Source organism: Sciurus carolinensis, chromosome 17 (assembly GCF_902686445.1).
Source record: "Sciurus carolinensis chromosome 17, mSciCar1.2, whole genome shotgun sequence".
NCBI lineage: Eukaryota > Metazoa > Chordata > Mammalia > Rodentia > Sciuridae > Sciurus > Sciurus carolinensis.
The window spans coordinates 3,718,485-3,745,462 of record NC_062229.1 but is presented as its reverse complement, the minus strand read 5'-3'; the positions used below and the strand labels follow the sequence as shown (position 1 = coordinate 3,745,462).

The 26,978-nt window shown below is 52.2% G+C and overlaps 2 protein-coding genes across 3 annotated transcripts; one reads left to right on the top strand and one right to left on the bottom strand.

Annotated features, from left to right (window-relative positions):
* Window positions 1-25: 25 nt before the first annotated feature.
* Window positions 26-11,255, top strand: Khsrp (KH-type splicing regulatory protein). 2 transcript variants are annotated; one of them, XM_047532059.1, is made up of 20 exons: window positions 26-406; window positions 2,111-2,207; window positions 2,843-2,881; window positions 3,417-3,456; window positions 4,326-4,375; window positions 4,629-4,700; window positions 5,492-5,549; window positions 5,866-6,040; window positions 6,150-6,248; window positions 6,739-6,837; window positions 6,945-7,047; window positions 7,748-7,848; window positions 7,974-8,118; window positions 8,207-8,367; window positions 8,449-8,558; window positions 8,931-9,019; window positions 9,102-9,302; window positions 9,377-9,454; window positions 9,539-9,699; window positions 10,735-11,255. In XM_047532059.1, the coding sequence occupies exons 1-20, from the start codon at window positions 158-160 to the stop codon at window positions 10,741-10,743; spliced, it is 2,136 nt and encodes a 711-aa protein (XP_047388015.1). In that variant the 5' UTR covers window positions 26-157; the 3' UTR covers window positions 10,744-11,255. The 2 variants fall into 2 exon arrangements, with proteins under 2 accessions (XP_047388015.1, XP_047388014.1); XM_047532058.1 differs by having other exon boundaries at window positions 27-406; window positions 9,539-11,255.
* A 1,194-nt stretch (window positions 11,256-12,449) lies between these two features.
* On the bottom strand, window positions 12,450-26,938 carry LOC124967893 (adenylate kinase isoenzyme 1-like). Its single transcript, XM_047530341.1, has 5 exons — window positions 26,889-26,938; window positions 25,418-25,617; window positions 24,106-24,219; window positions 13,180-13,374; window positions 12,450-12,596 (listed from the first exon to the last, which is right to left on the bottom strand). The coding sequence occupies exons 2-5, from the start codon at window positions 25,541-25,543 to the stop codon at window positions 12,528-12,530; spliced, it is 504 nt and encodes a 167-aa protein (XP_047386297.1). The 5' UTR covers window positions 25,544-25,617; window positions 26,889-26,938; the 3' UTR covers window positions 12,450-12,527.
* Between the last annotated feature and the right edge of the window lie 40 nt (window positions 26,939-26,978).

Sequence of the window (26,978 nt, the reverse complement as noted above, 5' to 3'; positions counted from 1 at the left end):
GGGGCGACCCTCTCCCCGCTCTTCGTCTTCCCAGCCGCTGGGTTCCCAGAGTGCTCCGCGGCCGTGTGGAGCGAGGCCTTGTTCCCGCGTTGAGCCGCCGCCGCCGCCGCCTCCTCCTCAGCTTCAGCCTCCGCGCCAGGCCCGGCCCCGCCGCGCCATGTCGGACTACAGCACTGGAGGACCCCCGCCCGGGCCGCCGCCGCCTGCCGGCGGGGGCGGAGGAACCGGAGGCGCCGGGGGAGGCCCTCCGCCGGGCCCGCCGGGTGCGGGGGACCGGGGCGGCGGCGGCCCGGGCGGCGGCGGTCCGGGCGGAGGTTCGGCCGGGGGCCCCTCGCAGCCGCCCGGTGGGGGCGGCCCGGGGATCCGCAAGGACGCCTTCGCCGACGCCGTGCAGCGGGCCCGCCAGGTGAGGAGGCCGCGGGCCTGAGGGGCGCGCGCGCGGTGGCGGGGGAGGGGGCGGGGGTCACGTGCTCGCGCGCGGGGTCGCCGGTGGTGGGGGCCGGGGCCGCGGCGGGGTCACGTGGGCGGCAGGCGGGGGGCCTGGCCCTTCCTCTGCGCCTGCTGTGGGTTCCTCGCGAGTGACCCTCCAGCAGGGGGTAGGGGCGTACTGGGGGTCACCATGAGCGGCGCCTGGTGTGCAGGGGCCCCGAACCCTGGAACTCACTTCGGGACTCCCCCTTAGGACACGAAAGCATGTTCCACTCTCCCTCCTGGAGGCCAAGGGCCCACCTTCCGGGGTGAAGGGTTCTACTCAAGCCCCCGCTCCACATCGGGGCAAAGGGCCATGTTCGCTCCGAACCCAGTCCTGTTTCTGTACCCTTCCAAGGAAGGAGGGGCTCGGTGAGGGGAACCCTTCCTCCTGAGAGTGGAGAGTGGACACCTTTGTGACTGGAGTGGTGGAGCATTTGGGCGAAATGGGGAAGATGCACATAAGAGCTCTTTGATGTTTTGAATAGTTTGAAAGCCTGGTCTGTCTCTGGGAAAGTAGGGAGGGTACCATTGCTGTGTGTTTAGGTGCGATTACAACATGGACGTGTCACATGCTGGTGTGACTTGACCTCCCCAGCTCCATTGGCAGCCTCCTCCCCAGTTTGGAGGGGTGGGGGCCCTTAGAATGGGAGGACTTCTTCCCTTTCAGGAAGCATGTTGGCTCTCTGAGAGCTCAGGCCCTTTGAGAGCTCTCAGGGTTGTCCCAATGCCTCCAGTTGAGGACTGGCTCGTCCCAAGATGGGAGGACCCCTTAGGTGGACTCCTGCCCTGTCTCCTGGTGTGGTCTCAGGCTTCCTCACCCTGGGAATGGGATGGGTTCTAAAGATTCTTGGTGCATTTGATCTGGTTGTCCCTCCACCACATGTGTCTGAGGCAGCTTTAACTGGGGGAGTTGATGCTGTCTGTTGGGGTGATAGACGTACAGCCCCATATGGGCATCCCAAGAGCTTTGGCACGAGGTAAGCTGTTGTTTTGTTTTTAAGAGTTGAACTCAGGGTTTGAATTTCTAAACCATGAACAAGACTGTGGTCATAAGTTAGTTTGTTGGGTTAGGGTTTACTTGAAGTTGCTTTTCATGTATCTAAAATGTAACCTGTGTTCCAGAAGGGTCTTTTGCTCATGTGAGGATTTCAGGTGCTTTGAAGCAAAATGCTTCCAACAGATTTGTTCAGTACATTTTTGCAAGGATTTTGAGGCGGGGTGTTCAAGAACCTGGCTCAAGTCACACTTTCCAACTCTGCACCAGGGTCACCTGCATGAGGAAATGTTTGAGAGCTCTTGCTCATGCAGGTGACCCTCAGGATCCTCCCTGGCACCTGAGCTGTTGTTCCTTTCATCCCTTAGAGTAGAGCCAGTGTTGATTGCAACCTGCCTGCCAACAAGTCAGGCACAAATCCCACTGAGGAGAGGAAAGGGGAGATTTTGACATTCCTAGATACCTCGTGAGAAATTTGAGGCCTTTGGTGAAAATTTCATCTAGGACATCTGCACCCACAGACCCTTCCCTAAATCAGGAGGGCTGCTCCCCACCAGACAGCACCTGAGGTGTTCTAAGAAGTTTTGGTGCCATGGAGGGTGGTTTCAGGTAGTAATTATTCTGTGCTTCTTACTTTATTTCTAGATTGCAGCCAAAATTGGAGGCGATGCTGCTACAACCGTGAATAACAGCACTCCTGATTTTGGTTTTGGGGGCCAAAAGAGACAGTTGGAAGATGGAGGTAACTCCCACTGGATGCTTTTAGTTTGGGAGGAAGGGCTGAGGGCAGAAAGGAGTGCTTTTCTTTGAGTGGGGTTCCTAGTGATGGGAGGGAACCACTGCTTTTCAGTCTCTTAACCTCAGCCATCCCAACTTTGTTAATTCTTTGTTCAGCCTGCCATCCTGAGATCAGGTGGCTGAGAGGAGGACACTCTGATTGTGGCTAGAGTAAAGTTGTAGGTTCCCAAGATCGTTCCTCCCCTTGTGGGAGTAGGGAAACAAGGGGCCTGATGTAAAGTTATGCCAGCCCCAGCTCATGGTGCACTACCACAGAAGTAGCCAGTGTTCAACTCCTGATCAACTCTACTTTTATCCTCCGCTCCTGCCCCAGGCAGGGTTGGTCCTAAACTAGAAGGATTTGGTGCTGCCATTGTTGTTTCCTAGTTAGAAAGTATCTTTTAATCTGGGTGTTCATGGTGGGATTGAGAAGTGTCCCCCACGCCCTGTCCCACCTTAGTGCTGGCCTCTTCTTTCTTCCTGTCTCAGCCCTCATGCTAGGGCTGGGGGGTTGTTTGCCCAGGACATGTGGTATCAGCATCAGGTCTGAGGCAGCCATAGGTGGGTGGGTGCTGCATCTGACATTCTCTTCTTCCACAGATCAGCCGGAGAGCAAGAAGCTGGCTTCCCAGGGAGACTGTAAGTCCATTGGGTGATGTAGGCACAGGGAAGCTTCAGGGTCCTGAGGTTTTGGGAAGTCAGGAACTACGAGCACTGAGCAAGTGGCAGCTTTTATGGAGGGCTCGTGATGTTCACATATGGGGAACCTGTGAGTTTTAGGGATCCTGTAACCCCCTGAAATTGAGACCAAAAAAAAACGTGCATGTGGATTCATTCCCTGTAGAAGCCATCCCTGACTTTGGAGGCTGGGAATGTAGCTCAGTGGTAAAGCATTTGCCTAGCCTGTGTGAGGCTGTATGTTCAACCCCCAGCACCACAAAAAATGAATAAATAAATTTGTCAACCAGGAAGTCTTTAAAAAAAGAAAAATAAGGCCACTATGTGTGTTTTTGTGGGGAAGGACTACAGAACCCGTCAGATTCATGATCAGCTTCAGAACCACCGTGACAAGCACTGGTTGTCCCTTGTGTGGTCAGTGGTACCTTGGGGTGGACGTGTGTGGTGCCTGAAGATAGAGCTAAGCTAGTCTTTCCTTTGGAATTTCTCTCTGCAGCAATCAGTTCTCAACTTGGACCCATTCATCCTCCCCCGAGGTAAGTTGTGACATGGAGAATGGGTTGGTTTCTCAGTTGTCTCTGGCTGAGTATACTGACTTGCGAGGGTTCTGTTTGGGCCTGCACCCTTCAGGTCTTCTTTCTGTTGCTAGTGGACCAGACGGTGCACAGCAGAGAGAAGGCAGGGAACTGTGTCGGTTCCTTGTGCTGCACCCCCCGTGGGGAGGGCAGTTATAATAGTAGCTAATCATGAAGGGTGGGCTCTGCCCTCTTGCTCCCTCCCTTGGGCTGCAGATGCTCAGAAAAACAGACTTCAGTCTTGTGTGGACACTTGTTCCACTGAGTGTCAGCCAAGCCTAAGGGTCTTTGCTACATTTTTGCCACCTCAGATAGATTAAGTGACTCTGACATAGGTCAGTGAGTTTTGTAAAATACAGTAAAAACCAGGAAAATGAAAATAGGATATATAACCAGCTTTATTATTGGAGTCAGTAGACATTAAAATGACTTGACCTGCTGTGGGAGCTTCTAAGTGAGTGCTCTCTCTGAGGCAGTGAGAGGACACTGACACCTGCAGAGGTCATGTGACCTGCTGTGGGGAGAGGGAGCCCTATCTGTTGGCTGCTTAGACCTGTGGCATCTTGGTCCCCAGGTTGTAGGATGCAGGGTCTGTAAGCAGAAGCATTGAGAGTCCCCAGAGGCAGAGCCATGGCTTCAGTTTCCCAGGGTCTTTTCTCCAGAAGACTCAGTCTCCCATCCTCCTCCATCCCCTTAAGGCTAACCTTCCATTCTCTCTCTCTTTTTTTTTTTGTGGTGCTAGGAATTTGAACCCAGGGCCTTGTGCTTGTGAGGGAAGCACTCTACCAACTGAGCTTATATCCCCAACCATTCCATTCTCTTTTTTTCAGGACTTCAATGACAGAAGAGTACAGGGTCCCAGATGGCATGGTGGGCCTAAGTGAGTGTGGGTCACTGTGGTGAGGGATGGTGTTCCGAGCCCCTGCCAGCCCAGAACTCCTGGTCAGAGAGATGCCCCTTGTCTGCTCTCATTTCTCCTTCCTTCCTCCTCTGGGCAGGGAGGGCAGGGTTAAAGGCTCTAGGAATGGGGCCCACCCCCTTGCTGACAGGAGCCTGGTGGCCAGAAACCCCTACCCAAATATGCTGAGTTCTGGTCTCCCTCAGCCAATGACTGCTTTTTTTTTTTCTCCTAGTCATTGGCAGAGGAGGCGAACAAATTAACAAAATCCAGCAGGATTCAGGCTGCAAAGTACAGATCTCTCCAGGTACAGAGAACCAGCTTCTTGTGGGAATGGAGACCAGGGCTGACTTGTCCTCTTCTCTTTATCAATCCCTTAATCTTTCTGGGACCCTGTAGCAGTGAGCTGGGCTGGAGTTAATAGGTGCTTACTGTATACTGGGCCCAGGGCAGTATTGCAACTATTGTACCACCACTCAGTGTAACTGACTTTTTTCTTCCCGTTAACTGGCCACGGGTGGGCAGGCGGAGGTGTAGGATCAAGCACAGGTGCCTCTGTTCAGGCAGTGTGTGCTGAACCATTGTTTTAGGTTGCCTCCTAAGTAACTGCAAGGAGGAGTGTGTGAGGCAGCGTGGAGTATTAGAGGAGTAATCATTCGCGGCGGTCAGGCCTGGGTGTAAGTTCCAATTCTGACTCTTCATCTGATCTCAGACAAGTCGTTTGCCTCTGCACTTTGGATGCCTGCTTGACAGGCTTTCTGAGAATTCTTGTGTGAAGCGCATCGACTATTGAGACTGGAGAGATTCTCAGTGATGTTGAGACAGGGCATAGATTTGAGGCTTTCTGGAATCTGCCTCTCCCTCCAGCTCATCTTTTCCTCTTCAGATTGTTTCTTTTATTGGATGTTAGCTTCCTGACCTTGGTCTTGAATGGAGTAACTTTCCAGGCATTTGTGGGGAAATAAATTGATTTGTCAGGCTGGGGAGTGGTGACAGAAGTGGCCGCAGGTGGTTCTGGGAGTGTCCTCATCTCCATGGCAGGTCTTTCTGTGCCCTCAGGCCCAGGAGGGTACTGACCCCATTTCCTCTTCTCTCCAGACAGCGGTGGCCTACCTGAGCGCAGCGTGTCCCTGACAGGAGCCCCTGAATCTGTCCAGTAAGTCTCTGACTGGCCCTTGCTGTGGTGAGGGGAGCAGGCAGAAGCCCTTCTTAACTTCATTAGTCGAGGGCAACACCACACGGGTCTTCCTCTCCTGCCCTCTAGAGAGCTGTGTTGATATGTTGATAGGTCGACTGCCCAGAATCCAGACATCTGGGAAAGCTGCAAGCCTGAACATTCCCAGTGCCTGCCCCTGTCCCTTGTTATTTCTATCAGATAAACTCACTGGGGTCAGCTCCCCTTTAAGCTGGGTGGGGCAGCTGGCCAGTACCCTTATTTTTAAGTGACAGCACCCTATTCTTCTCCTCCTCAGGAAAGCGAAGATGATGCTGGATGACATTGTGTCTCGGGGTCGTGGGGGTCCCCCAGGACAGTTCCACGACAATGCCAATGGGGGCCAAAATGGCACTGTGCAGGAGATCATGATCCCTGCGGGCAAGGCCGGCCTGGTCATCGGCAAAGGCGGAGAGACAATTAAGCAGCTACAGGTGAGGGGCAGCACCAAGGACAGGCAGCACAGTTCCCTCCTGTGCACAGGGCTTCCCCACCCCCTCCAGCTCCAGAAAGTCACACTAACTGTTATCATTGGTTGTCAAGGAACGTGCTGGAGTGAAGATGATCTTAATTCAGGATGGTTCCCAGAATACAAATGTGGACAAGCCCCTCCGTATCATTGGAGATCCTTATAAAGTGCAGGTGAGCATTCCCTGGGGTGTGCTGGGCTCTGAAGATCTCAGGGACAGGCAGGCTGGTGGCAGGGTCTGCATTCTTTGGGATTTGTGCAGATGTGCAATGTGAAGAGGTCTTCAAGAATACCAGCTTTGAGGGCTGGGGAGATAGCTCAGTTGGTAGAGTGTTTGCCTTGCATGCACAAGGCCCTGGGTTCAATCCCCAGCACCTCCAAAAAAAAAAAAAAGAATACCAGCTTTGAAGTCAGTCCCGACCTGCTCTTTTATTGAGCTGCTTCAACAGTTGGCCTCAATTGCAACCTTCCTTTCTTTATCTGGAAGACTAGACTGCTGGTGGTGCCTGCCCCCCGTTAGGGTGGCAGATAGAGAGCTCAGTGGGATATTTTGCTGGGTTCCACAGAGACTTGTGGAACCTTCGCTGAGACTGGGAGCCTGGGAGGACAGGTGCTGTGGGTGGCAGGGTTTGCCCATGCTTTCTGTGCCCCTTATGTTTGCAGCAAGCTTGCGAGATGGTGATGGACATCCTCCGGGAACGTGACCAAGGAGGCTTTGGAGATCGGAATGAGTATGGATCTCGGATTGGTGGGGGCATCGATGTGAGTGCAAGAACACCCCAGGAGATAGAGGGCCAAGAGATGGGCAGAGGGCAACAGAGCTGCAGGAGATGGCACTGGGCTGACCCCTGTTCTTCTTTCTCTCCCAGGTGCCTGTACCCAGACATTCTGTTGGGGTAGTCATTGGCCGGAGTGGAGAAATGATCAAGAAGATCCAGAACGATGCTGGTGTGCGGATACAGTTCAAGCAAGGTCAGGGCTGAGCCTGAAATCGGTGTGAGTGGTTTGGTGGGCTCTCCTCTTAGGATCAGTCAGGGGCTGTGACTGCCATTGGCCTTTCCTGGGAGGCAAACCCCGAGGCAGCATGGCACTGTGGTTAGGCCATAGCCCTTGGTTGGGCCTTCTTGCTCTTGATCCAGCCATCAGCACATGCCTTATCTCTTCCCATGTGAAACAGCTTTGTGAAAGTTGACCATGTGTGGTCTTTCCATGGGAAATATGTTTCCTGTACCCATCAAATCTACCCAGGGCAGCCTGGGGTACCCAGGCGACTGGGTCAGATGACTGGCCTAACCTAAGTTCTTGTCACCCTAAACATGGGCAGAGAGACCCCCTCTCCATTATTGTTAAGAGATTATACTGTAAAACCACTCAGCTGACAACCTAGCTTCTATCCTGGAGTATGGCTCTGCCCCTTTCCCAGTCCCAGAGGGAGCAGGATTTGGCAGGTGGCACTCTTTTTTTGTGGTACTAGGGATTGAATCCCGGGCCTTGTGCTTGCAAGGCAAGCACTCTACCAGCTGAGTTATATCCCCAGCCCCAGGTGGCACTCTTGAGACCTTACAAATGTTTGGCTTGGGACATTGTCTGCCTGAAGAGGTAATGTTGCAGGGGTTTGGAGTTTTGCTTTTCTTTTAAATCAGTCTCTCTGCTCTCTTGGTGCTGGCCTCAGATGACGGGACAGGACCTGAAAAGATCGCTCACATCATGGGCCCCCCAGACAGATGTGAGCATGCCGCCCGGATTATCAATGATCTCCTTCAGAGCCTCAGGGTAGGTGACCTGGGGGGGTGCTGAGTGGGCTGGGGAGGCCAGGAGGAGTCTGGCTTGGCCACCCCAGCAGAGTTAAGACCAGGCAGGCTTCCTGGTTGATACTTTTCCTCCTCCCTGTCTGGCAGAGTGGTCCCCCGGGCCCTCCTGGGGGCCCTGGCATGCCCCCCGGGGGCCGGGGCCGAGGACGAGGCCAAGGCAGCTGGGGCCCTCCTGGTGGGGAGATGACCTTCTCCATTCCCACCCACAAATGCGGGCTGGTGATCGGCAGAGGTAAGTAGCCCTACATGCCCTCCACCCCTGCCCTGTGCCCTGCCCCATGCCCTGCCCACCCAATTTGACTGGCTCTGGCTCTCCAAAGGTGGTGAGAATGTGAAAGCCATAAACCAGCAGACGGGCGCCTTTGTAGAGATCTCTCGGCAGCTGCCACCCAATGGGGACCCCAACTTCAAACTGTTCATCATCCGAGGCTCACCCCAGCAGATCGACCATGCCAAGCAGCTCATTGAGGAGAAGATCGAGGTGGGCTCCAGGAGGGGGTCTCAGTGTGGGTGTACACTCTCCTCCCACCCACTGCTCACCTCACCAGCTTCTCCCTTTCAGGGCCCCCTCTGTCCAGTTGGACCAGGCCCTGGGGGACCAGGCCCTGCTGGCCCCATGGGCCCCTTCAACCCCGGGCCCTTCAATCAGGGGCCACCAGGGGCTCCCCCACAGTGAGTATTCCTCTCAGACTCTTGGGACTTGGGGCATGGGGTGGCCTGGAGAGGACAGGCCCCATTTCCATTCCCACTAAGAAGCCTGCTGCCACATCGCAGGTGCTCATTGTCGGGCCTGGGGCAGCCTGTCTCACAGATGCCACGCAGAAACAGCATGGCCTTGCTGGCCTTGGTATCTTCCTCATGCGGGTGCTCAGATGTTTTTTGTGTGACTTCTGTGTCATGTCCTTGGGCCAACGCCCAGACACCCTGTTAAGTCTGGTGGTTGGGGCTTCTGACCTGCTGACTGCCTGCTGCCATCCCTGCCTGATGCTGATGGCTGTGGCCACCGCACCTCAGCTCATTGTGTTCCCTCCTCTTGTCCTGCAGTGCTGGTGGCCCCCCTCCTCACCAGTACCCGCCCCAGGGCTGGGGCAATACCTATCCCCAGTGGCAACCGCCTGCTCCTCATGACCCAAGTAAGTGGCAGACTGCGCAGGGGAAGCTGGGGCCAGACTCCTGAGCCCCCTTCCTCAGCCTGGACTCCCCTTTGGCCTGCAGATAAGGCTGCTGCAGCAGCCGCAGACCCCAACGCCGCCTGGGCCGCCTACTACTCACACTACTACCAGCAGCCCCCAGGACCTGTCCCAGGACCTGCCCCGGCCCCTGCTGCACCGCCCACTCAGGGGGAGCCTCCGCAGCCCCCTCCCACTGGCCAGTCGGACTACACTAAGGCCTGGGAAGAGTATTACAAGAAGATAGGTGAGTCTGTAGTGAGCTGGGGGAGTCAAGTCCCACCCAGGAAGGGCATCCTCTGACCCCACTTGGCCCCACAGGCCAGCAGCCCCAGCAGCCTGGAGCACCCCCCCAGCAAGACTACACGAAGGCCTGGGAGGAGTACTACAAGAAGCAAGGTGAGCAGGCGCTGGAGGGTTGGCAGGACTGTGGGGACAAGTGCTCGCCTCTCCCAACAGCCACTCACCCTCCTCCACCTACAGCGCAAGTGGCCACCGGAGGGGGTCCTGGAGCACCCCCAGGATCCCAGCCAGACTACAGCGCCGCCTGGGCGGAGTATTACAGACAGCAGGCCGCTTACTACGGACAGACTCCAGGTCCTGGTGGCCCCCAGCCGCCTCCCACCCAGCAGGGACAGCAGCAGGCAAGTGGGAATTGCCACCCTCCTCCTCCTCCTTTCTCCTTCCAACCCCCGGCCACCGTCCATCCTGCCTTAGTGGGTAGCGCCGGAAACCCCTTCCCCTGCGGGGTGTGCCCTTGATGCCTGCAGCGGGGCCGTGTGGCAGAGGTCTCCGGGAGTGCCCACGCGCCCGCCGGGAAGCGCACGCTGGGTCCAGAGGTTAACGAAGAGGCCTCCCTCCGCCAGCTGCTTGTTCCTGTGTAACGCTGTCGCGATGCTGGGGGAGCGCGAATCACACAAAGGTGGAACTTGTGAACTGGTGGGTAGTCCTGGGGGTGGGGGACAGGCAAGCAGCATCGCGTTGGTCGCCATCCCAGCTGCTAACCCACTCACTCAAAATCTGGCCACTTGGGAAGAAAACGTCTATTTTTTCCCCCTCAATGCATCACTTTTTTTTTTGGTTTTTGTTCTTTTTATTCTTTCATTTTTGTTAAGCCACGATCTTTATCCTGTGTCCAACCAAGTGACTGTTGCAGGCAGCCTGGCTCTGCGGGGATGTGGGGAGCCAGGAGCCCGCCCAGAGGGTTGGGGCACTGTTCAGCCTCTCGCTCTCGCGCTCGCCTCTGTGTCCCGGTCTTGTCTGTGAAGTGGGCATGACGATCGTTGCCACCTTCCAACCTACCTCACAGGGGTGTTGTGGGGACACCGTGATCTCTGATTGTCAATGTTGTGATGCGCCGGGAGCCCGCCCCCTCTTCTTCCTTCCTTCCTTCAGACAGGACAGCTCTCCTGCCCGCGCCTCTCTGCCTCTGCTTCTCTCTTGCTGCCGCGCTCCTCTCTTCCCCATCGAGGAGCAGTCTTGACTCCAGCGAGTCCGTGAGGCTAGCTCACTCACCTCCGTCCTCCTCCCTTCCACCTGAGCCAGCTGCAGGTTTGGGAGCGGCTTCCTGGCCCCTCCCGCCCCGTGTGGGTGTTCCAGCCTTTCCAGCCTCCTTGTCACCCCCAGTCCCTGCTCCCCCTCCCCGTAGTGACCAATTCCTATCTCTTCCCTCTCCGCAGGCTCAATGAATCGAATGAATGTGAACTTCTTCATCTGTGAAAAATCTTTATTTTTTTCTCCATTTTGTTCTGTTCGGGGCTTTTGTTTGTTTTATATTTCATGGTTTGGCGATAGAGCGATGGCCGCCATGGGGGTGCCGGGGAGCCCTCGCGGTGAGTGCCGAGGTGGTGGCACAGGCTGCCAGGCTCTCGCTCTCTCGCTCCTTCTGTGTCTCTCATACTCTTCCTTTCAAAATCGGGATACTTCACGTTGAGCCAGCCTTAGAAGATAGCGAGAATTAAATCTCTGCCAAAAAAATTTTAAAATTAAAAACAAAGAGCAGAACAAAACCTATAAAATGATATATAAATATATATATATAAATCTCTATACCCCCCAGCCTTCCTGAAACCGCCTGAGGGTAAAGTGATTCATTTTCTCCCTACTGTCCGTGGCCCTCTTCTTGTTTTTAAAATAAACTTTTAAAAAAGGAAAAAAAAAGTCATTCTTGCTTTTTTTTTTTTTTTTTTCCTTCCTTTTCTTTTCTTTTTTTCTTTTTCTTTTTTTTAGTTAGCGTTGGAACATTCCTTGGACCAGGTGTTGTATTGCAGGACCCCTCCCACCCGCCTCTCCTCCTCTCGCTCCTTTTCCTCCCTTAGCTCGGCCGCACGCCCCCCCCCCCCCCCCCCCCAGGACTGGTCTGGTCTTTTGTCTTTTCATCTGTTCAAGAGGAGATTGAAACTGAAAACAAAATGAGAACAAACAAAAAAATTGTATGGCAGTTTTTACTTTTTATCGCTCGTTTTTAACTTCACAAATAAATGATAACAAAACCTCCCTGTGTCTGCTGGGTGCCGTCTGTCTGTCTCTCCCTCTCCTCCTTCCTCCCTGTAGGGTTTTGAAGCAGATGTTGTTCTTTATAGATGTTTTAAAAAATGGTAATGGTGATTGGAAATTACAAGCTTTGTGTTGTGTGTGTGTTTTTTTTTTTAAGAAAACCAAAATATAAAAAATAGTTTTTTGCAGGTGCATTGTGCTTTCTTAAACACCCCCCCCCCCGCTTTTTTTTATTGTTGTTGTTGTTGCTAAATAAACTGCTTTTTGTTAAAAAAAAAAAAAAAAGAAAGAAAGAAAGAAAGAAAGAAAAGAAAGAAACTGCATGCTGGCCACAGTTCTGTTTGAGGAACAGGTTCAACCCAAGGGAGTGGGATGTGGTCCCCCGAGACTGCCGTTCACCTCTGGAAAGGAGACAGTGGCTGAGTCCTGGCAGGGCAGTCCCCTGTCCCTGTTTTTCCCTCTGGGAACTTGGGAAGCAAAGCACCCTCCAGGGACAAGGGTTCCCATGGATGCAGCCGTGGCTGCAGAGCCTCGTGCAGTGGCTGTGCCTCAGGAGTGGCCCAGCTTGTCCTGCACCCGCCTTTGTTTGGTTCTAACAGCCTGGGGTGGAGGTGTGGCTTGTGCCACTGCCCACTGAGGTAACTGGATGGCAGAGGGCACTGAGCTGCGACCTGTCTGGCCCAAGGTGGACGGTGGCAGGTCTCCGAGGTTATGGGTGAATACTAACATTTACAAATCAGGGTTCATAATCAAAAAGTAGTGGCCTGGGTCCACCGGCCAGGCCGACCACACTGGGTAGGAGCTCACCTTGTCCAGGTGTGTTAGGCACCTACCCCCACTGTAGGGACCTGGGAAGCAGGATCTGCTCAGGGCAGGGCTCCCTGGGCCCCTGGTGGATGTCGCAGGCACCACACCCCTCTTGAGTCCTGCACAGGCTCTGGGGTGGGGGCCGGCCCAAGCCCCCGCCCCTCCCAGCTCACCACAGACTTTCAATGACAGAGCAACACTTGGCAAAAATGTTCTCTGGAGCTTCTTCTGCCAAGATCTAGAAAAGGGGGAGCCCAAGAGGAAGGTGTAAGTCCCATGGCAGGGACACTACCCCCCACCCTCAGATACACCTGGGACACCCGCAGGTTAGCCGGCCCAGGTGCCACCCCAAGGCTACGGGACACAGCAAGAGGAGTCAGGGTGGGAAATGCTGTCCCTTGGCCCAGTCCAGAAGGGTGGGTGGTGCAAGAGCGGCCCTCTGTCCATCCCATTCCAGCTAAAAGTGGACCTGGAGGTGCTGCACTTGAGCCTGGGATGTGGGAGAAGGCACAGCTCAGACTTGGGACAGGGACAAGGATACACAGTTCCTGCATCCACATTACTCTGAAGAGTACAGGAGCCAGGCAGGTCACCATGAACTGTGACACCCTGATGCGTTCGTCTGCGGGGGAATGTGAAATCTAAAGGATTTCTTGGGGTTTTAGCGCCTGTTACATCCTGTGCTTCACACAGCCTGTGCTTAGTGGAGGAAAGCCCCCGGTGTGTGCTGGGGAGACCAAGGCCAGCCTCAGGGTGACCCTGAGCTGGGTAAGCTTGACTGACTTCCTAGGGTGTGTGACTGACCAGGGGGAGTTACCTACATTTCGCAGCAGGTTCTTCTGTTGGTAGAAGGTCAGGACAGGCTCACACAAGGTATAATAGGTCGCCAGGTGACGAAACATGACCACCTCACAGTCTTCTGCCCTGTGTTCCACCTGGCCCCGGTGCAGCACCCGCCGGACCATGGTCTGCATGGAACAGTCAAACGCGATGACAATGTCGGGGGCCCGGCCCACCTAGGCACCAACCAAGGGGACTGGATGAGGAAGGGGCCCCGGGCACCAGTTCTCCCAGAGACCAGGAGTGAGATAAATTCTGGGCCTCCCTGGTCTCTTGCTTAATTCAAGTTCTATGTACTTAGTTTTTGGAGAGCTAGGTCAATTACGTTCCCAGAGCTACTGAGCCAGACAAGGCACATGGGAGAGTGGGTCTTGCTGCCCCGCCTGCCCAGGACCACCCTCCTGGAGGCAGTGAGGGCATCTGCTCTTGGCCCTCCTGCTAGGACAACCTTAGAGTCTATGGCACAAACAAATATGCCTCTGATACTCTTCCTTCTTTTTTATGCAAGGGGTAAAAACATGATTTACCATGACTTCACTCGGCAGAGATGATTGTATCAGCACATAACACATTTCCTGACTCCATGACCACTGTGCAGTTGTCCTTCAGTCTCACCAGGGGACTGGTTCCAGGACTGCCCACAGGTGTCACAATCTGGATACCTGAGTCTCTCATAAAATGGCATAATTCACACAGAATCTACCCACATCCTTTGTGCGTGTGTGTGTGTGTGTGTGTGTGTGTGTGTTGTACTTGGGATTGAATTCAGGGGCACTTTCCCACTGAGCTACCCTCCCCTGCCCTGTATTTTTTGAGACTGGGTCTTACTAAGTTGCTGAGGCTGGTCTGGAACTTGTATCTTCCTGCCTCAAGTTGAGTTGCTCTGAGTTGCTGGATTACAGGCATGAGCCACTCTGCCTGGCCTCCCATAGACTTTCAAGTCATTTCTAAATGACTTGTAATACCTCATGCAATATAAATGCTGTGTAAATAGGTGTTTATAGTTTATGGAATGACGGGGAAAAGCATACTTGTTCAGTACAGATGCAATTTTTTTTTTTTTAATATTTGTGATCAGTGGTTGGTTGACTCCACAGTGGCGGGAAACCATGAGTGTGAAACTGGCAGATACAAAAGGCTGACTATGTTATAAAGGAGCCAAGTCATACTAAATTAGTTTATAATTTACATGTGATAAGAACATAATTTTTTAATGGAGATAAGGTTGAAGAAATCAGCAAAAATGCCCAGGAGAGGCTTGGAAGAGAAAAGCAACAGGTGGCGGAGGTCGGGGAGGGACATCAAATCCTACTAGATATTAAAACATGACAAAGCCTCTACAATAGCAGCACGCAACTAGAAAAATAGAACAAAACAAAGAACAGAAGTAGATCCAGGTCAATGTAGCAACTTGCTGTATGGCCAGGGGATATCCTACGTCAGTGGAGAAGGGATGGACTTTTAAATAAATGGTGTTGGGATAACTGGTTAGCAACTCGGAAGAAGCAAAAATTTGGCTCCTTCCTTCGTTGTCCAAACTAGCCTCAAACAAATCAAAAGAAACCATATGGGAACTAGGAAAAAACAACATGGAAGAATCACCTTATATCCTGGGAGTGAAATAAATTACACCGCAAAATCCAGGAACAATAATGGTAAAGGTTGATAAATGGGGTGAACATTTGAAAACGAGTTGCCTTAGCCAGGGGAGTGCTATGTGCCTTGGGCTTGGCACTTGGGAGACGGAAGCCAGAGGATCACCTGAATCCAGGTACTGGACTGTGTGACCATGGTTGGCAACATAGGGAGAAGGAGAGGCAGAAAGGAGAGAGGAGGAGGAGGAGGAGGAGGAGGAGGAGGAGGAGGAAACATTACTTGCTCTACAAAAAAAAAGTGTATAAACACACACACACAATAAAGTTAAAAGGTAACTGACAAACTGGGAAAAAATCTGCAAGCCATATCACAAAAACTAACACCACTAATGTGGAAAGAGTTTCTAAGAATTAACAAGGAAGCTGCAATCCCAGGGGCTCCGGAGGCTGAGGCAGGAGGGTTACAAATTCAAAGTCAGCCTCAGCAACATAGTAGAACCTGCCAAAATAAAAATAAATAAATAAATAAAATAAAAATAAAAAGCTTTAAAAGGGCTGGGGATGTGGCTCAATGGTTAAACACTTCTGGGTTCAATCCCTGGTACCAGGGGAAAAAAATCAGCACGGAAAACACCAACAATTATTTGAAGAAAAATAAAAAGTATAGAGGGGGTTCACAGAGGTGGCCTTTTAACTTTGGGAACTTAACTCAGTAAGAGAAACGCCGATAATACTGCACTGAAATATCACTTCTCACTTAAGCAGGTTGACAAAAATCCAAAACTCTGGCGGCATCCTTTGTTAGTGTGGCTGCTGGTACCCATGTCAAATGAAGAGCCACCTGAGTGTCCAGCAAGATTATTTGTGCTTTTCTCTTTAACCCAGCAATTCCACTCCTAATCCGTTTCAAAGATAGCGAAGTTAGGAGATGACAGTCCAAGTTATGTAGCGTGGCAGGGTCTGTGGAGGCAAAAGACTGGAAACAACCGAGAGCAATGAGAGACCAACTGCATACATGACCGCCCGGCCGTGCAGTGGAGTCCCATAAGGTCACAGGGAGTTCTCTGGACACAGACAGAGAACTGGATACGAGCAAACATTGAAAGTGGGGAGAGGGAAGAATGTGCAGAGAGAGATGGGGACACACACATCCCCACTTTATTTCTGAAAACAGCAACATCAGAAGAACAAGACAAGAACTACTGAAAAGGCTAGCGCGGGAGGAGGAGGGCAGACGGGTGGGGAGGGGTACCAGACTCAGGATGTGTCTTCATGTGACTTTGGTTTTGGAAGCATGAAACAATTTCCCAGTTCAAAAATTAAATTTTAGGAACAGCTCAGTGGTAGAGCTCATACTTAGCACACACACACACACACACACACACACACACACACACAAAATAAATGAGTAAAATGAAATATTTAGCATGCACAAGACCTTGGTTTGATCCCCAGTGCCATCAATAAGTAAATAATAAACATCTCAAACAAAAAAGGAGTCCCTAATTATAAAAAGCCAAACGAAAACAAACGAGTTCAATTGTGTATCAATCTCATCACACAATTAAAATTACAGAGAAAATCATTATTCCAAATGACCTGGTATTTTTTATTTACATTCATCCATGGGGGGATATATTATAAGGAAGAGTAAGACTTTAAAGAAAGCTTAAATTTATGTCAGCAGTTTTATTCTTAGGGAAAAAAAACTGGTGGTACCGGGGACTGAACCCACTCAGAGGCACTTTACCGCTGACCTATACATCCCGAGACTTACTTTATTTTTTATTTTGAGACAAGTCTCACTAAATTGCTGAGGCTGACCTTGAACTTGCGAACCTTCTGCTTCAGCCTCCCAAGCCGCTGGGATGACAGGTGTGCACCACTGCACCAAGTTTAGTAGTTAATAACGACGCGCTGTTGGAAGCTATTTTGTATCTCACGGGATAATGCAAACGAGTACACTGATAGCAACCCAAATTTTTAGTGACAGGGAAGAGAGAAGTAAAACACTGTAAATGTCATGTGTGAACTGCTAAGATCAATGTGGACTTGTGCTTTTAAAAGTATGTGCTCTAAAACGGCAAGGTATTGGCACCAAAATAGACAGGTAGATCAATGGTACAGAATAGAGGACATGGACACAAACCCAAATAAATGCAATTTTCTAATACTAGACAAAGGTGCCAAAAATATGCAGTGGAGAAAAGATAGCCTCTTCAACAAATGGTGCTGGGAAAACTGGAAATTCATATGCAACAGAATGAAACTAAACCCCTATCTCTCACCCTGCACAAAAATCAACTCACAATGGATCAAGGACCTTGGAATCAGACCAGAGACCCTGCATCTTGTAGAAGAAAAAGTAAGTCCAAATCTTCAACATGTCAGCTTAGGATCAGACTTCCTTAACAGGACTCCCATAGCACATGAAATAAAAGCAAGAATCAACAACTGGGATAGATTCAAACTAAATAGCTTTCTCTCAGCAAAGGAAACTATCAGTAACGTGAAGAGAGAGCCTACAGAGTGGGAGAATATCTTTGCCACTCATACTTCAGATAGAGCACTAATTTTCAGAATATATAAAGAACTCAAAAAACTCTACACGAAGAATACAAATAACCCAATCAACAAATGGGCTAAGGATATGAACAGATGCTTCACAGAAAAAGATCTACAAGCAATCAACAAACATATGAAACAATGTTCACCATCTTTAGTAATAAGAGAAATGCAAATCAAAACTACACTAAGATTCCATCTCACCCCGATTAGAATAGCGATTATCAAGAATACAAGCAACAATAGGTGTTGGAGAGGATGAGGGAAAAAGGTACACTCATACATTGCTGGTGAGGCTGCAAATTAGTGCAGCCACTCTGGAAAGCAGTGTGGAGATTCTTTTTTTTTTTTTTTTTTTTTTTAATTAATTAATTAATTAATTTTTTTTATTTTATTGTAAACAAATGGGATACATGTTGTTTCTCTGTTTGTACATGGCGTAAAGGCATACCATTTGAGTAACATACATTCACATAGAGTAATGCTGTTTGATTCATTTAGTTATTTTTTTCCATTCCCCCCCACCCCTCGCATCCCTCTTTTCCCTCTATACAGTCCTTCCTTGTGTGGAGATTCTTTAGAAAACTTGGAATGGACCTACCATTTGACCCAGCTATCCTACTCCTCGGTCTATACCCAAAGAACTTAAAATCAGCATACTATAGAGATACAGCCACATCAATGTTCATAGCTGCTCAATTCACAATAGCCAGATTGTGGAACCAACCTAGATGTCCTTCAATTGATGAATGGATAAAGAAACTGTGGCATATATATACACTGGAATATTACTCAGCTATAAAGAATAATAAAATTATGGCATTTGCAGGCAAATGGATGAAATTGGAGAATATTATGTTAAGTGAGATAAGCCAATCTCAAAAATCCAAAAGACGAATGATCTCACTGATAAGCAGATGATGACACATAATGGGGGGGTGGGAGGGGGGCAAGAATGGAGGAAGGAGGGACTGTATAGAGGGAAAAGAGGGTGGGAGGGGTGGGGGGAAGGAAAAAATAACAGAATGAATCAAACCTCATTACCCTATGTGAATGTATGATTATGCAAATGGTATGCTGTTACTCCATGTACAACAGAAACAACATGTATCCCATTTGTTTACATAAAAATTAAAAAAAAAAAAAAAAAAGCATGTGTTCCGACCTGGGGTAGGGCTCAGTGGCAGAGGACGGACTTGCTTAACACCGGAAGACCCTGGTTCGTCCCCAGACCCGCAAAACGAAAATATGAGTTTCCTTGCTCTGTTGGCTGTTGTCTGGAAACACCCGCCACTTAACGAGGGTTCCTTGAGAAAGTGCCGGCCTGGGACAGGGCAGGAGGAGGGCCAGGGAGGCTCAGAGTCCTGCGCCAGAAAGCGGTGTTCCACGGGAAGAGGTCGCCGGGTCCGCATGAAGGGGCGCCCCGAGGCCAAGGTGCGCCCTATTGAGCATCAGAAAGATAGCTAACTGGAAAAAGAAATTAGAAATGACAAAGGGAAGATGACTGCAGCTGACGGGAACACACTGAACAGGGACAGCTGCCCCTTGGCACCCATGGGGGACGGTTCCAGGAACACAGCAGATTCCAAAATCCGAGCTCAAGTCCCTTCCACAAAATGGCACAGCGTTTGCACAGAGCCTCCACACATCCTCCCGCAGGGCTGAAATCCTCTGGAGATGGCTTAGGATACCCAGCACGACGTCGGCACTGTGTCAGAGGTGCTGTGCTGGTGTTCCGGGAACAGCAACAAGGAAGCCTGTATGTTTTCGGCACAGGAGCCATGTTTCCCCCCCCGTTCTGGGGACTGAACCCCGGGCCTGAGGCACAGCTGCGCCCTCGGCCCTTTCTGGTTTTTACTTGGAGACAAAACCTCACTGAGCTGCCCAGGCAGGGCCCGGAACTTCATCCTCCACCTCAGTCTCATGTGCCACCACACCCAGCAAGGGGCGGTTTTTAAAATGAATCTTTCCACCTGCGGCTGCTTGAGTCTGTGGATGAGAGACCCACAGACAGGAGGCCAACTGTGTTCACAGGAGTCCACCGCCAGAGAGGGAGAGCAAGACAGGAGCCACAGGACAACGGCTCCTATCGTCCGCACAGGGGTGGCTGGGACCCCAACTCCTGTTCACTGCTACAGGCCAAGGGCCAGGTGTTCATCCCAGCCCCCTCCTAGAGCAGGATTTCAGGATAACCAGAGTTCTAGTGGAGAAAGAAAATGTTCTTCATTAGGGAAAAATTCCAATGCATAAATAAGGGGAAACTGGCCAGCAGGGAAAACTTAGCATTTAGCAACATTTAATTAAATAAACAATTCAGCTCAGCAACAGATGAAACCATTAGGCAAGAGGCTGATGGGCATTCTGCAACAGTAACGGCCGTGACCTTTCCTGAGGACGGTCTTGACAAAGTAGCAAGGAAGATCTAATGACACGAACAAGGAAAACTGATGTTCCCACAGTTCTGGAGGCTGGAAGTCCAGGTCAAGGTGTCTGCAGGGCTGCTCTCTCCCCCACGGCCTCTCTCCGTGGCTTGGAGACGCCATCTTCTCCCTGTGTTCCTACATGGTCACCCCTCTGTGTCTGTGTCCCCATACCTTCTTACAGGACTGTCCTCGCACACACTAATGAGTCCATTAAAGACTCTATTTCCAAATATATACAGTCACATTCCAAGGTCTTAGAGGCTAGGATTTTGATTTTGATTTATTTCATTTCTTGTGTGTGTGCGCGTGTGCGTGCACACGTGCTTGGGACGGAACTAGGACCTCACACGTGCTGGACGAGGGCTCTATCACCGGCCACACCCAGCCCTAGGTCTTGGTCTTTTTCTTTTTCGGTGCTAGGAATTGAACCCAGGGGCGCTCAATGGCTGAGCTACACCCCGGTCCTTACTATATTTTTATTTTGAGACAGGGTCTCACTGAATTATCCAGGCTGACCTGGAACCTGCAATCTCGGGGCCTCAGCCTCACCCAGCACCTGGACGACAGGTGGCCCCCACTCCCTGCTGAGAGACACAATTCAGCTCCCAACAGACTCCGGCCTAAGAGCGTGCGGCCTCAGGCATCCAGGAGCCTCCGCGGTGCTCCGCTTGGACCTACCCAGCAAGCCCTGGCAGGACCGAACTGCTCAGGGACAGGCAGGATGTGATCCCCACCACTGTCAAAGCTCAGCAGGAAGGGACTTCTGTCTGTCCAACTTGAGCTCTGGGTTTTGGTCTGTTCGTTTTCCCTGCTGCCATTGCGCGGGTCTGGCTGTGGTGCTGCTGGGGATGGACTCCAGGGTCACACAGGTGCTGAGCACACGCTCCATGCTGAGCTTGTGCCGACCCCCCGGCGCTGTTCTCCCCTCTCCCAGGACCACCACTGGGCCCCCGAGAACACGGGGCCTGACACATTTAAGAAACCAACAAACCATCTCGAGGAGACAAGAGGAGGCTCCTCCTGATAGATGGGACAAAGGTGATGCTGAGTCCCAGTTCATAGAAACGCAGAGGCAGGAGTTCTGAAAACCGCAGGCAGGGGCGGCTGGGGTGAAGTGCATGCTCAGCACGCGTGCGCCCTGGGCTCTGGCCCCGACCCGGCACCAAGAAACACTAACATAAATACGGCTTTGCCATCAGCGAGATGCACACCATGTGACACTAAGTGAGCTGAACACCAGGTTTCTTCAAGAAATTGCAAGAGGAAAAAAAAGAGAGAGACCGAGATAAAAGATGCACTGAGAAGAAAAGCGAGGCAGGACTCGCATCAGCCAACTGCAGCGCCTGCCTCGCCACCCAACAGGAGCGGCTGTTCCGCACGCAGACACCCAGGCAGGACCACCAGGCTGCCGCAGGGAGGCCCCAGCGGGACGACCAGCGCTCGGCTTGACCAGTCTCCCCTTTGAGAAATACATGCTAAGTAAAACACTTGTGCATGGAAAACAACGTAGTGAACCTGGATTCAAGACAGCCTGTGGCTGACCTTCTGGGCGCAGGGAAGATGAGGGACACAGGGGAAGGGACACAGTGCAGGGGACAGACCCTGGTGGGCTGGGAGAGGCCCTGTGGAGACACTGGTGCTGGGCTCCCCAGGCTAACCAAGCCGCTTTAAGAGACATTCCCGAGACGCTGAAGAAAGTGAAGTCAGTACTGAGGGATGAACGCCCACGGTTTCAGATCTGAGGTCGCGGTCAGCGTGAGGTTTGGGGAGGACACGGATACACATGCACCGCTGGGCAGTGGGCTGGATGCAGAGAGAACCAATGTGGCCACACGGTGACGGTGGCTGTACCTGCTACTGTCCCACTGCCGTGAGTTCCACACTTTCGTCACAAACATTGAAAGGCTTCACTGCTGGCTTCCCACTCGGGAGCAGTGAGAGCACAGAGCTGGCAACTCTCCCTCTCCGGTGAGGACAGTGACTGTGGACCAGGGTGTCTGCTTCCTCTGGCCGACCTGGGCTGGTGCCTCCGGATCTGCCCACTGCCAGCCCCAGTTGACACCCCCAAGCCATCCTCTTCCTTTTCATACTTCTTACTTTTTAAGGTAGTGGTATCATTACTTGGATCCTTGGAGAATTAATGTCACTGGCCATGGGGGTGACTAAAAACAATGTTAGGTTCAGCCCTCTGTTTCTGTCTCTGCTGTTCAACCAAACACAGACCGAAAAATTGCATCTCCCAACAGGTACAGACTTCTTTCCTTGCTGTCAGTCCCTAAACAGATACAAGGGACAGTTACTCACACAGCACTGACACCCTACCAGGTGTTGTAAGTCCCTGGAGATGACTGAGGTCCACAGGAGGGGACTAGGGGTGTGTCTCAGTCTAGAGTGCTTGCCTGCAGGCATGGAGCCATGGGTTCATTCCTGGCACCCCCCCCAAAAGTAAATAAAATGTCAGAGCCTACAGAAGAGCGTGCACAGGTTCTATGAAAACCCTGTGCCCTGCATCATAAGGTCTCGAACTTCTCTCTATTTTTGGCCTCAGGGAGTCCTGGAACCAATCCCCATGAGGATGCCAAGGGGCTATCAATCGGCACACCTCAGATAGTACTAGGGGGGCGCTGCCTGCCCCCAGGCTGGGGATCCCGCCTTCATGGGACAGGTGTGGCCCCTGCTCCTCAGATGCCTGTGTGCGAATGCAGAGACCCTGCAGCGCACAGGGCGGGGCCGCCAGGGTGAGCTCTGTGGGCGTGGCTTAGAGATGAACAGCCGGGAGGGGCTGGGAGAGCAGGGGCTCCTCAGTTTGGCTGGTGCACGTGGGAGCCCCGTCAAGAGCGGACAGGGAGAGTGCGTGACAGGCTGGGCAAGTCGGAGTGAGTTTCTTCTGGTTATCTGTACATGTCAACTTGGACTTTACCAAAGGACCTGTATGGACACCAGATCAGGTGCCCTGTCCCATTGGGATCATTTCAATTCTACTTAGAAATGGACACACTGGAAAAGAAACCCGTGGCAGGCTGGAGGTCCTAGGCTTTTCTGGGATTTGTGAGATTCCACTTAAAATCCCTTCAAAGAAGTCCTGGCACTTTGATGGAATCAAAGGTCACTGGGAGCTGAGACAGTCGTCCCCATGGGTGGGTGGGGCCCTGCCCTTTGTTCACACCTCCATGGAAGTAGTTCTGTTGGACTCACTGTGATGAAGTTAAAGGCTATTAGCGGCTGCCTTTCTTTCCTGGACCCAGCCCCGCCAGGGCAAAGGCCCAGCTGATTAATTTCTCTGTCTGCCTCAGCCCCAGCCCAGCACCAAGCCTAAAGAGGTGTCCGGGGACAATGCCAGCTAAATGTACCCCACAGGTGGCTGCAGAGCCTCAGGACAGAAGCTGGAAAACCGGAGCCTCGAGCCATGTGGTCCACCTGCGTTCCATCTGGACTACAGTGTCACCCATTTTCTTTTAAGAATCAGTGCCCAACACTTAAAAACGGGGGAGCTTCCACACCAGCCTCTCTGGAAAATTGACTGACTTGGCAACTCGGGGGCCTGCACGTCCCCATGGCAACAGCAGTGTGAACGCTTCCCGAGCTTCTGCAGAGTCCAGCGCTGTTCTCAACACTTCTGTGTGGATGAATTCATCTTCTGGAATGTTCCATGTGCTCACACCATTATCATTCTGATTTTTTGGGGGGAGGTACCAGGGAATGAACTCCGGGGCACTCAACCACTGAGCCACATCCCAGTCCTAGTCTGTACTTTATTTACAGACAGGGTCTCATGAGTTTCTTGGCGCCTCACTGCTGCTGAGGCTGGCTTTGAACTTGCGATCCTCCTGCCTCGGCCTCCTGACTCACTGGGATTACAGGTGTGCCCCGCTGCACCTGGCTCATTCTGATATTTCACAGGGGATCAAGGGGCTTGTCCAGGGTCACAAAATTGAGACGGTGGAGGCAGGAATGGAAGCCCATGCAGTTCCACTCCCAAGGACCCCCTCCACAAATGCCAAACCCGCCAAAAGGAGTGCAGACCATATTCCTTCCTTATGGACTGTGTGGGTGCGCGACCCACCTGCTCCTCACTGGGCAGTCCACCCACCAGGTGCCAGGGACTGGGCAGCAAGATATTGCAATGACTTCCTTGCCCTGAGAGAGCTCACCAGCTCCTCATCCCAGGTTCTAGAAGCTTCATTTTCCTTTTATCATCTCTGCCCTGGGCCTCTTCCCCTCTAATCTCCATCCAGTGCAGCCTCACCTGAGGTGGGGAGGGAGGGACAGTCACACACACACACACACACACTCACTCTCTCTCTCTCACTTTGGGGGCACTCACAATGCGCTCAAACTCCTTGGCCTGCTTCAGCTCCCGGGGAAAGCCATCGATGAGGAAGCCCCTGCTCTCTGGGTGGGACAACATGTTCTTGCTGATCATGTCTAGGATGAGGCCCTGGGAAGGAAGAGGGAGAAGTCAGTGCCTGGGCCCCTCCCCCACCGTCCTCGGAAGACCAGTTTCTACAAACTGGTGAGGATGGGGGAACACGATGTTCCACCCCGCCCCGGATCCACACCCTGCTGTCCCCCAGTGCCGGGGATGCAGCCCAGGACCCTGCACATGCTCGGCAAAGTGCTCCGCCACTGAGCCACATTCAGCCCTAAGCTGCCGGGGTTTTCTTTGTTTTGCTTTTTTGGGACAGGGTCTTGTTGTACCCTGGATTCCGGGGTTGCTCTGATGCCCTAGGGGAACAGGAAACAGTTTTCTTTTTCCCTTTTTCTCAGGGACGGGACTTGAACTCAGGACCTCACACTTGCTAGGCACGTGCTCTACCACTGAGCCACATCCCCAGCCCAGGGAAACCGTTTCTGGGAACTGGGCATGTCAACCGCGTGCTGTGTGTGTCTGCCAGGAGCAGACTGCTATTTAATCTTTACTATGATGCTTTAAGGTAGGCACTGGAATTAATTACCCTTCTTTACAGGTTATGAAACACCTTCGGAAGAGGCCAGTGACGTGGGGTTACAAAGAGAATAAACATGTGGTCCTTTAGCACACAAGGGGAATTGGTTCAGTGCCTCCACATACACCAAAACCCAGGAATGCCCAAGTCCCTCATGTGAAACGGTGCAGCATTTGCATAGAGCCGACAAAAGTCAACCATAGACCTGGAGTCACGTCCAGACACACCAGGCCAAGTCCATGAGAACAGCTGTTTAAGATGGTGCTGTTTAGGGAATGCCCACAGAAGAAAAGGTCTGCGTATCTTCAGCAACTTTTTTCCTGAAATATTTTTAATCCCCAGTTGGTGGAATCTACAGATGTGGAATCTGCTGACTATAAGATCTAATTTTATTAAGTAATTCTTAGGTACCAGGTACCTGCCCAGCACTTTATGGGAATGATGTCTTCAATCCTCACAATGACCTTTTTTGGGGAGCTTCTGGGGAGGGAGCCCAGGATCTTGCACATGCTCAGCACGCTGTCTACCACTGAGCTGCACTCCGAGCCACGACACAGCTGTTAATGTCGTCTCCCCGTTTTCCAGACAGGAGACTCAGCACAGCAAAGCACTGGCCAAGCCGGGAGCCACAACCTTCCCGGAGTTTGTCCTGATGTCCACCCCACACCTCCTGTGCCCATGAGTTCTCACCGTGGGTACCAGAAGCCCCTGCATCATGATGTCACGGATCTGCCGGCCCCGGTGGGTGCTCCTTTGGGCCTCCTGCCGCAGTAGCTGACCCAGCCCCACGTGGCAGAAGCCATACTTAATGGCCATATTCTTGCACTGGGTCTCTTTGCCACAGCCGGGGCCACCCACCACAAAGATGATTAAGGAGGACTTGAGGATGTCTGTGGTGCCCGGGAGGAGGAGGAACATGGTGAGTGCTGGTACGGGCCACCTGGCACCGACGGGATTGTCTTCAAGCTAGTGTGTCTTAGGATGACAGTGGACACAGGCCTCAGGGGATACTTTGTTGGCCTGGGGGGCCTCTGGGGGCACATGTCTGTGCACAACGCATGTCCAGGAGTGCCGTGCAGCAGTGTGGTGAGGGGGATCTGGGCCTGCACAGGCTAGGCCCCGGGAGCAGCACCTCAGGGAAGTTGAGGAAACTGAGGCTGAGAGGGGAGGGACCTGCCCATGCCCTTAAGCACATGCCATGCTACCTGCCCAGTGTCCTACTTTCTGTTCCTGAACTTGCCAAATTCCTTTCTCCTTGCTGTTCCCTCCACCAGGAAAATCCCTGCCTACCTCAATTTCTTCTGTTCACAGTGCAATCATTAGGTCTTCCCCAATGCCTGAAAGAGACTCCTCTGTGCCAGAACCCCATTTCAGTCATGACTTTCCCTGCGTCGCTTGGTTTTGTGTCCCTAGCCAGCCTCTGTACTCAGAGGGGGAGGGCTGTTTCTGTGTTACCCATCCCTCTGCTTTCACCAGCTGTCATGGTTCCTGGCATCTAGTAATGGATGGGGAATAAATAAATGTCCAAACACACCACACACATCTACAGTCAGTGGTTTATGGTCTAATTTTTGTGTTGTGTTTCCCTACCCCTTTGCTTAGCCAACTCCTATGCATCCCTCAGTGCCCACTTGAAATCTCCCCTTTTCCCTCCACCCTCAGAGCCCCACAGTGCTTTCCCTGTTCCCTCCTTGGGTGGAGATTCTATTTTTCCAAGTCTGTCTCCTCTGCTACATTGTAATCTCCAAGAAGATACGGAACTGTTTTAACCCCGAGGGCCCAGAACTCAGAAGGCACACAACTACTTCCGAAATGGATCAGTGAGAGGATGACGGGGCATGTGCGGCTGTGTTACTGCCATGAGGGGAAGGAGTGTACGCCACGGATGGAGGGGTACCTGCACCTCTCTCCTGCCCTCTAGCCTCCTTTCCTTCCCCCCATTAATCCAGCTAGCCCCGCGATATTACCCTTCTCCTGGGGCCTCAACGGCTTGCCCATCTGGGGCAGCTTGGACTTGTGTAAACCCATCCTGCCAGCATCCCTTGGGCTTGTCGCACCCCATCCCCACCCACTCCCTGACCCCTCCGGGCTCTGCCCTACGTCACAAGGCCCTCCCCGCCCCCGACCACTTTGTCGGATGCTGGAGAGCCCCACTACACACCGGGGCAGGGGGAGGAAAGGAGCCCGCAACAGGCCCAAGCAGAGCCTGGCTGCTGCTTGACGCGACAAGGCGAGCCTTGGTTGCTACGGT

Bases quoted from the DNA above. Each gene is read 5' to 3' on its own strand.
- Khsrp (XM_047532058.1), top strand. From the start codon at position 158: ATGTCGGACTACAGCACTGGAGGACCCCCGCCCGGGCCGCCGCCGCCT. The intron at 8,368-8,448 runs GTGGGCTCCAGG...TCTCCCTTTCAG, and splicing joins TCATTGAGGAGAAGATCGAG to GGCCCCCTCTGTCCAGTTGG. The intron at 9,455-9,538 runs GTGAGCAGGCGC...CTCCACCTACAG, and splicing joins GGAGTACTACAAGAAGCAAG to CGCAAGTGGCCACCGGAGGG.
- LOC124967893 (XM_047530341.1), bottom strand. From the start codon at position 25,543: ATGGCCATTAAGTATGGCTTCTGCCACGTGGGGCTGGGTCAGCTACTG. The intron at 24,220-25,417 runs GTGAGAACTCAT...CTTCCTTCCCAG, and splicing joins AGGGGCTTCTGGTACCCACG to GGCCTCATCCTAGACATGAT. The intron at 12,597-13,179 runs GTAGGTAACTCC...CCCCTTTTCTAG, and splicing joins AGAAGAACCTGCTGCGAAAT to ATCTTGGCAGAAGAAGCTCC.